This window comes from Epinephelus moara, chromosome 14 (assembly GCF_006386435.1).
Source record: "Epinephelus moara isolate mb chromosome 14, YSFRI_EMoa_1.0, whole genome shotgun sequence".
Lineage (NCBI taxonomy): Eukaryota > Metazoa > Chordata > Actinopteri > Perciformes > Serranidae > Epinephelus > Epinephelus moara.
This window is the reverse complement of record NC_065519.1, coordinates 26,081,115-26,094,123: the sequence shown is the minus strand read 5'-3', so window position 1 is coordinate 26,094,123 and position 13,009 is coordinate 26,081,115. Positions and strand designations below refer to the sequence as shown.

The following is a 13,009-nucleotide window of genomic DNA, read 5'->3' as shown; positions in this document are numbered from 1 at the left end:
ACATGGCAGTAATCTGTCTCACAACGTGGAGAGGTAACACGTGCGCGCACGCACACACACACACACACACACACACACACACACATAGTAAGGAGTGCAGTGCTCTGCTGCTGGTCATCAAGCAGTGGGGAAGTGAAGTGTCTTGCTCAAGAGCATCTCAGTGGCCTCTGCAGAGGGAGGGGACTGCTCTCACCAGAGTATTTTTGTCCCAGGTGTTCCCAGCTCATCCAGGGATCTGAACCGCTTAAAGATGTACCTCTGTTAGAGACGGCTGGCCCAGTTGCATTGCATGTTCCAAAATAAATGTTCTCAAATAACTGTGCTTTTACCCTAATATGCCTTTTGTCTTTACTGATATGGTCTGACATTAGGGATTATATCAGGGATGCTCAACTTGTTTTGCCTGGAGGCCACTTTTGCAAAATTGCCAAGGGTAAGTTAATAAACAAACAATTATATTTAACGTGTGATGTCCTCACTCATCTTTGCCAAGAGGCGAACCCAGTCGCCACACAGGTCAGATGCATGCAGGGGCATTTCTAGGTTGAGCCTGTGGGTATCCCCTGGCACTGTTTTTGACAAACAAGCTCTCTTTTGATGCTGATTTTTGAACAAAAATAAAAGTGAATCAATTAATTTTCTTAGTGAATTAGATAACGGTGGGTGGGACACCTGCTGTCATGGGCAAAACGTAGCCCACGGGCCTCAAATTAAGTGTCACTGGATTATGAACGTCATGTATTACTTTAAAAGACACAAATGTATTTAATCCAAATTCTATTCTTTATTTCCCAAAGTAACTAATTTACACTATATAGCCTACTATATATCTGTGTTTCTTCAGTGACATTCTGTGGAACTCATTTAAATATTCATATTATTCAACCTGGAGTCAGATGTTTACTGAATTTGAAGTGCTAAACTTGAGCATGAGTTGTTTGTTTTTGCCATGTGTACACCTCAGGTAATTCAAAAGAATAGAGGTCTCATATTGAACCAGCAAGGCACACAACTCAGTGTTACAAAAGCCACCATTTACTTACTAAGGGAGAATTTAAACACTATACACAGGTAAAGGTTGTCATACCACTATGTAAAAATACTTCATACTACATACAGTATATACAATGCAATAAAGTTTTAACCAACATAAACAATGTGCAGCCTGATTCAACTTTAGTGTCATGTGTGAAGGCATTCATTTTGATCAATGGTCAATTCAGTGTGTGCTAAAATGTGTTAATGAGTGAGTAAACGGTTTGGTTATGCTATAGATGTTCCTTTCACCTACAGGCTAACAACTGCATGAACTGCTGAGTCATTTAAACAGCAACGCATCCTGTGTGTGGCACATTGTGCTCTGCAATGAGAAGCAACTGCTGTCAGATAAAACTAAAAATCCCTGACCTGTAGAGGAGTAAAAGCAAAAATACCATGTTCAATACTTGTGTAAATATAGTTATATACAGTTCATGTTAATATATAAATACACCTGGGACTTCTGTTATTAGCATTATATAAAGTTACAGTATATATACCTAATAAATGACCCATCTAGTTGTGATTAAAATGGTTCAAGTGTGTGAGTTTTGTTTCATTATTGAGGGCACACATATGAAATGGGGGGTGCTTCAGCAAAAAATTCAAACACTTAATTTCCTGCATTCACGTGAAGTTTTATGCACAAATTTAATTATTTCTGCATAAATTTATGGTGCAAATGTGTTCCTTTTTTTTTTTTTTCAAAATATTGAAGTGGACATGTCCCGTGTGAAATCTACACCTATGGCCACTTTTGTAACCCTTAAACAAAAAAAGGCAGCAAATGATTGTAATGGTAGCATGTATTTTATTTAACAGGTGTGATCAATATGTACATTATTTAGGAACAAACTTCGACCAAAGTGCTGTACAGATAAGTTAAAAATACATTCAGATCAATTAAAATGACAATAAAAACACTGTTGAAATGAATAAATACAAAAAGCAGTGTACACAGAAACAGATTTTTTTTTTTATATAAAAGATTCTTCATTTTTTGTTTGTGAAGACCCAGAAGTAAAAATGTACAGTGGGGTTGAAGAATGAATAAAATGCCAGTAGCAGCAGAAGACGACCCGGCAGTAAAGAATAAGCTGCACATTCCAGGCAACAATGGAAAATGCTTGACAGCTCCATGGGATTTTAAATGGGGCAATGGACTGGAGAGGAGACAGTAGACAGAGGATCTGAGGGGCCCCGGAGGTTGAGTGGGGCCCTGCAACAGAGTGGCGGTTTTGTGCCTTGCTCAGGTGTGTTTTGGCAATGGCAGCCATGAATGTTATACCCCCCTTTTTAAGTGGCTCAGCTGGGGTACCCCTCTGTGCTGGTCAGCTGATCACACAGGGAAACAAGTGGAGGTTTCAGATATTAATATGGACAACAGTAGTTGTTTTGTGGTTATTTTATTTCATTTGAGTTGATTTACAGTGTAAAGCAAAACACAGTGGGGTGATGGGCAGCTGTTTGTGCCACTGTATCCTCTTTGTGTGGATGAATACATGGTCAGCGGATTGTATCTGTGACTATAGAAAATAAATAAGCTGAAGGTTATTGCTTCACATGCATCACAAGGAGCATAAAGACTGAATGTGATGCACGATACAAAACAATGCTCTGCCATAAAAACATACTGCACCCATTCAGCAAAGCAAAAATTTTCACAGAGAAGCTCTTTTTTTTTTAAAGTTTATTTTCCATTCAGTGAAGTTACACATTATAAATTCATCACAGGGCACAAGTGCACAAACACATGATAGGCACAACTTGCTACACATATTTTACATCCTCTTTCAACAGGAAGTTAATTAGGCAACTTGAATTGGTAAAACGTGTTGCTGCCACACTGTTGCTCTTTGATCACCACGCGTGCTGATTGAAGCATGTCTGAAACAGATGATGGCCGGTTGTTATGAGGCTCAAAGCCCCAGGATCCATTTGCAGTGCTGGCATCTCAAGCACCTCATGTTCATCCTCTGAAGAAGGTGAGACAATCCATTAAGTGAAAGGCATAAACACTCAACTCTGGGAACCTGATTGTTGGCGCTGTCCCCCATCCAGCCCATCTGACTGCAGCGGACTGTGGGTTTTATACAAGACAATTCAAGTCCTAAGATGGAACATTGAGAAAGAGAAGACAAAGGGAAATAAGACCATATGGCAATTTGCATATCATAACACAGCAGCACAACTTTTTAAAGGAAGGGCTCACAGATGTAAGAGAGGGAGCACTTTGAGAGGAGTTTGCTCTAAATATTGATTATCATGCATTTGCCTGCAAGAAATAACAAAAGCCCATCAATTTACACTAACCACATTACTAACATTTCAGCACATGACATGTCATGTCATATGTATTTTGATCTTCTTCTTCAAGCAGCCCACATCTACTGAATAATTGAATGGGGAAATCTTTTACAAAAATAACAATGATATGAATGTCTTTACACAAATTGGGATGAAAACACAAGTTAGTTTGTTAGTTTTTCTGCACAATATTAAGATGTAGCCACTTTTTAAAGCGTCACATTTACATCAAGTCTAAAATGCCATAAGGCATGAACACATCTCCTAAAAAATAGATTGATCCAGCAGACTGTAAGCATCGAGTCACTGCTGTCAATCACTGTTTCAGTCCATTACAACAGTGTCATGAACACCTCTCATGGTCTATGATTAATATTATGATGTGTATATTCTCTAAAAAGTCACCTTGTGCAAAACTCAGTCCTTTGTACGACACTGTCAGCCTGCTTTGTCACTATGAGCCAGTGTGTAAGCCAACCATAAGAGTGTGTTAGAAATATAATGCACTGCGACCTTCATTCAAACTAAATGCTTTCTTTCAAGGAGGTTTCAACATTGTTTAAATTTATAGTATATTCACACAGCAGTATGAGCACCACTCAGTGTAACTAAACTGTTATTCTGTTGAAGAATTATTTGTTAGAAGACTTAAACAATGAACAAACTTTCTTAAAATAACACACAGTGACTAACTTCCCAAAATCAAGACTCTCAATCGACATGGAGGGTCATGACATAAAACTAATTAATGCTTACCATACCTGTCTGACTTTTTCCTTGTAAATTAAAGCAGCTTCAGTAGTGTTGTATGAATGCTCATATAATTTTCCCCCTCCACTAATGCACCAGAGTTTGCACACCAGCGAGAGCAGGAGGACGCTGAATGAAACAGTCCTGCTTGAGACACATTTAGTTGTTAATAGCTCTCAACAACCTCTTTTTTTTTTTTATACTGACTGTCACATTGCTTTGTCATTGACTCTCAGAGGAATAGATACTGTTAGAATGTGAGGAAATGATGTGTAATAAATACACCTGGTCAGGTTTTATATTACTTAAATGTATGATAAACTTATGGAACTGGTGATGCATGAAGTTATCATAAAGTTTTAGATTTGAATAACATAGATGTAGATTTTAGGGTGGATGCAGGGGACATGTCCGCCCTAAATGTCCATAACATGTGCATTTGTGCCCCCCAAGTAAAAATATTAACGTTTTATTTTGATGAATAAAGAATTTTCCACCACATGTTAATGCAGAAAATGCAAAATTGGTGCAGAAAAATTCACCAGAATGCAGGAATCAAGTCTTTGACACTCCACATTTCCTAGCAGAGGACGCCCCACTTCATGTGTCCCCCACCCAGCCCTGAAACAAAACCCATGCCCTTGCTTAATAATGACTCTTTTACACATTATAAATCCACTCAGCAGAAAAAAAGTGACCAGAATAAAAAGCCAGTATGGTTTTCTGTAGTCCTTTATTTCATTCACCATGATATTTTCACATGGCTACAGTTGTGCAACACTAGTAGACAGGTGGAGAAAGGTACCTGGGAGGAAAAAAAAACTGTCTGAGCACTCTACCGGATCAGATCATGACAGTGTCTGTGTGTACTCTGCAGACTCGGCTGTTTTCCTAATCTCAGTATTCAGCAGAGTCAAGAACCTTGACACTGGCTGCTTTCTCACAAAGATGACTCTAAACTGGCTGCTGGACATTGGCACTACTTTAAACTCAGACCCACTGCCAGCACAATTTAAGAACTGCACCATCAGCGTCTCCCTCAGCACAAACACTGTTGCACGTTTTGTCTTGTTCAAAGCAGTGAGAACAGAAAGCTAATGTTTATTTCAATGTGAAGCACTCGTAAGATCTCGTTCACTGTTAAATATTACTATCAGCAGTTTAATATCCAGGGAAATGTCACAATGGAGCGTGTTAGTCAGTCCTGCTTTCTACATCTCCTCACACTTGAAGTTTGTGAAAATGACCTTACATGGAGACAAGGACACTTAAGCAAATGGGTTCTGCATTTTCTCTCAGAGGTGTTTTAACTGCACGTGAAAGAACAACATTGTGCACGGCTGATGAGGAAAAGGAGCTAAAAGCGAGTGTCATGACACCTCAGTAAGTAGCAGGATTGCAAAATTGTAAAACCCAATTAAACAACATTGTCAGGATGTTTATTTGCAGGATACATGCAAATGATTTAAATGATAGACGTCATACAGATGTAGAATATGAGGTATGCAAAACTGCACGACAGTCATTTTATAATTTACCGGTTGCATGTTTTCAGTTCAACTCAAACTAAATTGTCAAATGAACATCAGTCAGTTTTTGTGCAGGATCCCAACAGACAGGTGTGAATTAGAAGCAGATAGATTTTGATTATTCCATGAATTAAATAAATAAGCCATCTACAAATTGTGAATGCATTTGACAAATACATTGCAATGCTGATCGTTTAACTCCTCACTTGTCATGAAATAAACAGACTTGTTGCAGACTGCATGTTAGCTTCTCCTGCGTTACATCCAAGTGACTGCTCTCTGGTTTCAAAATGGATACAGTGACAGAAAAACATCCCAGTTTTATTCATGTTATAGATGAACACAACACCACAGAGGTCAAGGATGCTCAAAGATGCTGCAGTTATCTTCCTCTCCTCCTCTAAGCTCCACAGAAAACGGTCACCAAGCTGCAACTCTTCTGTCTTCCTTGTTTAAACCGCAGACACTGGTGTGTGTGTTAGTCAGCTTTCAGCTCACCAGGATCTTCTCATGCAGACGGGGAGGCTGGTGTGAACAATGCTCTGCAGACGCTCTGTCCCACTGAAAGTTGTGGATTTGCTGCGTGGACTTGTTTTGTTTCACACAGCACCATGCGAATGAACAACTCCTTGTCTTTTAAATATATTTTAATGAGATTTTATCACCTCTGTGTCTCCCAAAAACATTTAACTAAAGAAATCCTGCACCAGACTTTTGAAATATTAGTATCTAGATATGTTTTTTTGCTGCCCTGTGCAGATTTGTTGTAAACTGTTTAGTCTGTCTGTGTATCTTTTCTTTTCTTCCACACCAGCCTCATCAAAGTGATGAAAACTCTTGCAGACTAAACATTTCTCCCTTCCTTTACTCACTCCTCCTTCCATCATGTCCTGTGTCCCTCCACCCCCTGCTGGTGCCTCTGTCTAACCCAACGAGGCCCCCTACAGGTGCAAGCTCACTGATGCTGAACTGAGCAGGTGCATAAAGATGGTAGCCTTTTATTTTGTCATTTGAACCCATTTTGCAGTGCTTTGCATACTCCCGCATGAGGAAATGATGGTGCTCGGGGCACTTTGCAGCCTGGGAAGTAAAGTCTGCATAACATGCAGGACGTGATGGACATATTAAATATTGCAAGTGAGCAGATTGTGTGATTATTTTTGTTTTTAAATCCACGCAGATTTTCTGTTTTAGTTTGCTCCAGGAGGATATTTCCTGCCATTTTTTGTTAAATATTAACAAAAGAAACACCTCTGATCAGCTTCAGTAGAAATGATAAAGATTCAGTTTTCATATTGCTGAGGACATTTGACTCAGAGTCTTCTTTGTTGTGAAGGACACTGATTGAGCTGAGACTTTCCTTGGAAAACCTCACTTCAGCTCCATTGTTCACTTTCACTGAAGTGAATTAATCTGCACCATATTTGTCCCCCTATCCTATTGCGCCACACCGTGGATATACCCAGCCTCTCTCTGTCTCTCTCTAAGTCTGTCTGTCTTTCTCCCTCTGTGTCTGTCTCTAAGTTTGAAATGGAAGCTGTGCTAATTGCCTGTCGACTGTTTATGTTGAGTCTACTTTGTTTTGAAGAGCGATATGATTATGCTCTTAAGATCCATAACAATGTCATAAACCGCAATCATGCACTTAAAAAGACAGTTTGCTGGGATGTCTGTTCATTATAAAAAAGGAGGGGAAAATAGGAAAAAAAACACGTTAATTTCAGCAGTTGTGGTGTAATTTTGTTGCAGTGATTTGCAGTGCTGGAATTAGCTGAAGTTGGACTGTGAGACATTTGCAGGTAAACGCTGCATGACGCCAACTACAGACCTCTGCTTCCATCTTGTGGCAGCTCAGCGCAACACCTCATCCTCCTCCTCCTCCTCTGCCTCCTCCTCCTCCCCTCCATCACTCCCCTCTCTCTTTAATATCGGCACTGTGGCGAATCTAATCTGGATCTCCTTTAAGGCAATAAAACCCAGATAGCTTCCTTTAAATGAAAAGCACCGCTTATTATAGCTTTGAAATCCTCGTTTATTTGGCGATGTGCGCGTGATAGAGAAAAAAATGATTCATGTCGAGGTTCAAATGGGCAGGATGACGAAGATCCATGGTGTCCCAAGTGCATATTTCCTCAAGTATTGTATTCCAAGGTATATAATAGTGTTATCCACGCAGGTTGAACTATGCTGCGCGCCAAGATGCTTGTTTTAACGTCGCCTGCTTTATCCCTCCGAGCAGCCAAAAGCAATTTCCGATAAATCTGACCCTGTTGCTGAGCTGGTGGAGGGATGGTGTAATTTTCTGGTGCGTTAATGACAAAACACGGGTGCGAGGCGAATGGTATTCACCGTAAAAAGTTTATCACAAAGGCTTTTACGCGTGTGATATTTTTTAGCTTCGGTTTGGGGGCAAACACAACAAAGCGTGACTGGATGCGCATATCAATTGTTTGGGTTGAGCTTAAAAATGTGTTTAAAACTGCAATAAATTTGGTGACAAACAAACTCAATATGCATGAGATTTGGAGATGGTGGAGTGGGGCTCCTGAAAATATAATTTATAATAAAATAAAAAATCTAGAAAATAAACGCACATTAAAATATGATTTTTAAAAACACAAGAGCCATTTTCATAACTTAATTTGCAGTCTTTCCAGCGGCAGTAGATCTTGGCGCATTAGTCCACGACACCTGCCAACATCCCCAGTTTTTGTTCCCATGGAAAAACATCTGCATCCCACAGCATCACTTCCACACCATCGGATTCACAATAAAATTAGAATGCAAATGGCAGCTTCAACATTTACCTCTTAGATTAATCAATCTCACTATTTGCATATTTCTGTAATTGCTACCAGCACGAGCAGCGCCTTGGTATATAAGTTACAGTAAAAAAAAAAAATCCAGGGTGTGAAATCCAAATCTTTAATTGGAGCAGAATGTCACCAAGCAGCTCAGTTTTACACCTGATGCGGAAATCCAGATTCCGGACTCTAATGGGGGCAAACCGTGTCAAATATTTTTCCATGAGCCTCTTTTAGAAACAGGCCTACGCATACCAGCAGCAAAGCAAATAAGGAAGAACACTGTCTGCTATTAAAAATAGTTTTTGCGCCTCGACGAGCGACTTTTTTTTGAGGACAGACAATAATCAGCCTTTCACTGTGGAGAACGGGGGAGAGAGGGAAAGGAGAAATGAGAAGGCTGTTGTTGGCACAGCTCTATCAAGGAAGAAGGACTCCCTGTTATCTGTGAATGGGGCTTCTTTTTTTGACCAGAATAGATATAGCACGAATTTTTAATTCGTTTTTCTTTGAGAGACAACAATGCTTTATTTGAAAGCTTGATACAATTTGGGGCTTGTGAGAGATCCTTTTCTCCTTGTCCGAGCCCAGCTGCCCATATGGGATACAACGTGTGCAGCAAAGATCACAATGGCACCAAGTGACAGGCGGGACAAAAAGCCCAAGGATACATCTCCCTGACTCTGAACAGCACCAAGAAACTCTGTCAGTCTCTCTATCTACACTGTCTGCAGCCCCACTCCTGCTGCTCGTTAACATGCACGCCTCTAACATCCAGTAAAAACCAGGCCTGGGCTTTTGTCTGTGTGTTGTGTTGTGGTGTGTACTGTATTATGCAATGATGGAGTCACAAAACTGCCTCATCACAGAGGCGAAATCTGAGGGCAAGGAGCCAAACAAAGGTCTACGTTTTTCTTTTACTGCTGAGGTTTTAAATATTGGTCTTAAGACGAGTCTAGTTTGTGAAGTTTTATTCTAAAGAAGCCAAAATATCAGATGGAGTTCACTTAAATCCAACGACAGCAATTTATTCTGCAAATCACTTTATAATATCACATTTCTCCTCACACCTCTAAGCGATTATTGGCACGCCATACGCAACCCTGCGTGTTCCTTCTTTCCCCACAAATGCATCAAAAACGAAAACTATAAACAAACTGCTGATTTATTTGACCTACAAGCTCAACCAGTGGTGAAACACAAAACCTTTCTGTCTGGGACAAATTGAGTCTGTGTCGCCCCACAAAAGCAGTAGCCCCCTTGAGACTCAATTCTGTAAATAATTAGCAAATCTGCCCAATTTGGCTGTTTGTTCAGTGATGATAGGGGCGACTCTAACATCTGTTGTGGGATTTTTGTCCCGGGACAAACACGACGCATAGATTTTTCTACTAGGTTATCATATTTACCCAAGATATTGACTGGAGTCTGATAATCCGCAGTGCGCTACGGATCACTGGGGGAGCCATTTGTGCTTGTTTTGGTTCCACCTTATAGAAGATGGTGACTAATGTGGCAAAGAGTGCTTTAATGCGGAATATCAGGTTATGTGATCAAATGAAAAATAACTTTATTAGGCGGTTAAAGCCCCTTAAAGCCGTGCGTATTTTTAGTTGACCGTTGGCCGTGGTTAAACAAAGAAGGCTGGTGACTCATTGATTATTCCTGCTCTATTTGCAGTTTAGCGCTTAACAAGATAACAAAACATTTATTGCATTAAACGATTTTTCCCCCCACAGCCTACCACTTTGCACCCAAGGCGGGGAGTGGTTGGGGACGCTGACAAAAAGGAGAGCTTTTGACTCAAAAGCTTCTTATGTGAAGAAGCCCTCTTATATTAAGTGAGTGGATTTTAGTCCCATTTCACAAGTGACTTTAGGCTCTTTATTTGGTGAGGTGTTGGGATTGAGAAAAAATATTCTCCGGATTAAATTTGCCCTAAAAAAGAAAGGAGTGAAGTGCGCTGGAGATTTATTCCCAGAGTCAAGCTCCATTCTGTGCCACAATATAGTGTTTAGGTCCTCGTCTTTCATTGTGGTGTTTAGCGGTGTCTTTTCAGAGAGGACCAAATCGATTAGGACACTTATATAAACCAAAAACCTCCATTTCAAAACACAGCATTTTATTTTAAAATCCTTATAAAAAATTTTGGGATATTTAGCCATCACCGCGCGGCCACACGCTTATTTACATATGTGATCTGACACGGCAGTCATAACGTTTTGCCAAAAAATAAAAAAAGAAAAAAAAGAAAGGAAAGCAAGAATAAAAAAACAAAAAAACTCCCTCATTGTTTTTTTTAAATGTGTAAATAGCCTATATAGAGGCCGATCTTCAGCTTTACGCACCCGAAAGCTCTCTAAAACATTTGCCACAAATTATTTACAGGAAATAAAAACAAAAGGGAAAATAGCTGCAAAGTTGCCAGTGTTTATTCATGGCCATAAATATTTTTTTCGGTCCATAAAAGAAGCAAGAAATTAAAATTTCTATAATTATAAAGTGGTTCGTACGTGCTGATAATAACACGAAGGGACAAAAGAAAAAAAAATAAAGAGGAAAACATCTCTACAACCAACACACAACATACTTTACAAAAAAATTTTCACAAGAAGAGCATTGACATTCTTAATAAAATCTATAAGGGAGAGGTTCGGACCCAGTTCTCTTAACGAAAACATGTAAACACGGCGCACACATGAGCCCCGAATAAAAATGGTAGTATATATATGAGTCAAGCTGCAAAAATGAAAAGTCTTGTTTTTTGTTTTATTTTTTTTTCTTTGCTTTGTGGTGAAACTCCCTATCGTGCCTCCAAGCCAAGTCTCTATAATTTCTCTCACCAAGTCCACTGTTGCGTTTGCACCAAGTGATGTGCTGTGGGGAACTGTGGCGTGGCCGCGGCGCTGTACTGCGCGTTATACTGCATGTGTTGGAGTGACTGGGCACTATAAGCCGAGAAGGGGATCCCGGCCTGAAAAGTGGCCGCCAAGTCCTGAGCTTTAAGAGTGTGACAAGGCTTTCCATCCCTGACTAAGACGGGCACGGCCACCCGCCTGGGAGAAGGGAGATGGGTCACTTCCATACCTTTCTCGGCCCGGGCTCTCTTCATCTTATATCGGTGGTTCTGGAACCAGATCTTCACTTGGGTCGGGGTGAGGCGGATCAGGCTGGCCAGGTGCTCCCTCTCCGGGGCTGACAGGTACCTCTGCTGCCTGAAGCGGCGCTCCAGCTCGTAGGTCTGCGCCTTGGAAAACAACACCCTCCTTTTCCGCTTTTTGCCGGAGTCGCTGCCGCCGCTGCTGGAAGTTTCCTTGTCGTTGTCCGGCGATTCGTCGTCCGCGGACGGCTCCGGGGACTTGGCCGAGTCCTGAGAGCTGGCGGATAGACCGTGCACTGCGGCAAGAAACGGGAGAAAGACTGTCAAAATGTTATGTTGTAAAGTTCCAAGAGACATTTAATCACAAGCACAAGGCATGTAATCATCAATCAAAACTTTGGGTGCATTGGTAATTAATTGTGCTGCTGCGTAATAAGAAAAAATAACCTGTTAATGATGGAGCACTTGTCAAAACAAGATTACGCAGACATTTTTAAAACATAAACATGGCTGAATAATAAAACACCGGGACATTTTTTTGGCTATTTTGAACTCTTTGGTGCAATTTTAAAGTGGAAAGCACCAAAAATTATTCCTCAGCCCAAATCTCCACAAGCAGAGCGAGTCAGTGAAGCATTAAAAGGTGCATTGTTTGCCTGTAAATCCCCACAGAATGCAGTCTTATAATTCACACCGTGCTCATACTCTGAATAACTCACAGCCTCCTTGTTTTTTTCTCTCTCCACGGTGCTTTATCGATCAAAATCTTACAATGCAAAGTGCGTTGAGCCTAAACACTGCATGCATTTGTTGAGCTGTAAACGCCTCAAGACGAGCGCAGCAGTGCACGGTGCATAAAGATGAATGCTGCACGCCACCCAAGGGCATCGTTAGGGTGGAATAGGATGCTGCATGCCATCAATTATGGCTTAATGTAACCGCATAGCTTGAAAAATGCCACAGAAGTCATTATCAGCAAGATCAGGAAGGATTCTTAGACTCTACTTACATGAATATTGAATACTGTCCGTAGTAGCAAGCCATCGTGTGTAAGGATTGTCACTACTGTCATAAAAGGGGTTCTTTAAAGGCAGATTTTGAACGTTTTCTAGAGGACTTTGCACCAAAACTCCAGTGTTTTTTGTCGTGGACGTGGTCTCCGATCCCTCCGTGTCTTCCTCCGCTCCGGTGATAGATCCTTCTTCGTCATTTGTGTCAGGAAGGTCCAAAATGTCCTTTACAGAAAAGCCCGTCTTTGTGTTGGTCAACGACATATTCTGGTGGGGGGGGAATATGCAGGGAAAAGTTGCTGCACCAGCTTTTCGGACAATCCGCTGTTTAGAAAGAAGAAGAAGAAGAAAAAAAAAGCAGAGGCGATGTTTCAGGAAAAAAATAGGATGAGTAAGAGTCGCTCTACGCTGAAGTACAGTCAAAGCAGCCACTGTGGATAACCATTGCCTAAGCAAGTAGCTGTGGATTCA

At 40.7% G+C, this 13,009-nt stretch overlaps 1 protein-coding gene across 4 annotated transcripts in view; it reads right to left on the bottom strand.

Moving 5' to 3' along the window:
* Window positions 1–10,529: 10,529 nt before the first annotated feature.
* The window catches only part of nkx2.2a (NK2 homeobox 2a), a 7,817-nt gene continuing 5,337 nt past the window's right edge, over window positions 10,530–13,009 (bottom strand). For 3 of the 4 annotated variants that reach the window (XM_050061149.1, XM_050061146.1, XM_050061148.1), the window contains exons 2-3: window positions 12,538–12,862; window positions 10,530–11,848 (exon numbers count right to left, since the gene is read on the bottom strand). In XM_050061149.1, the coding sequence (XP_049917106.1) occupies window positions 11,268–11,848; window positions 12,538–12,802 (846 nt within the window). In that variant the 5' untranslated portion in view covers window positions 12,803–12,862 and the 3' untranslated portion in view covers window positions 10,530–11,267. The remainder of the gene's footprint in view (window positions 11,849–12,537; window positions 12,863–13,009) is intronic. The other variant, XM_050061147.1, reaches the window with a different exon arrangement.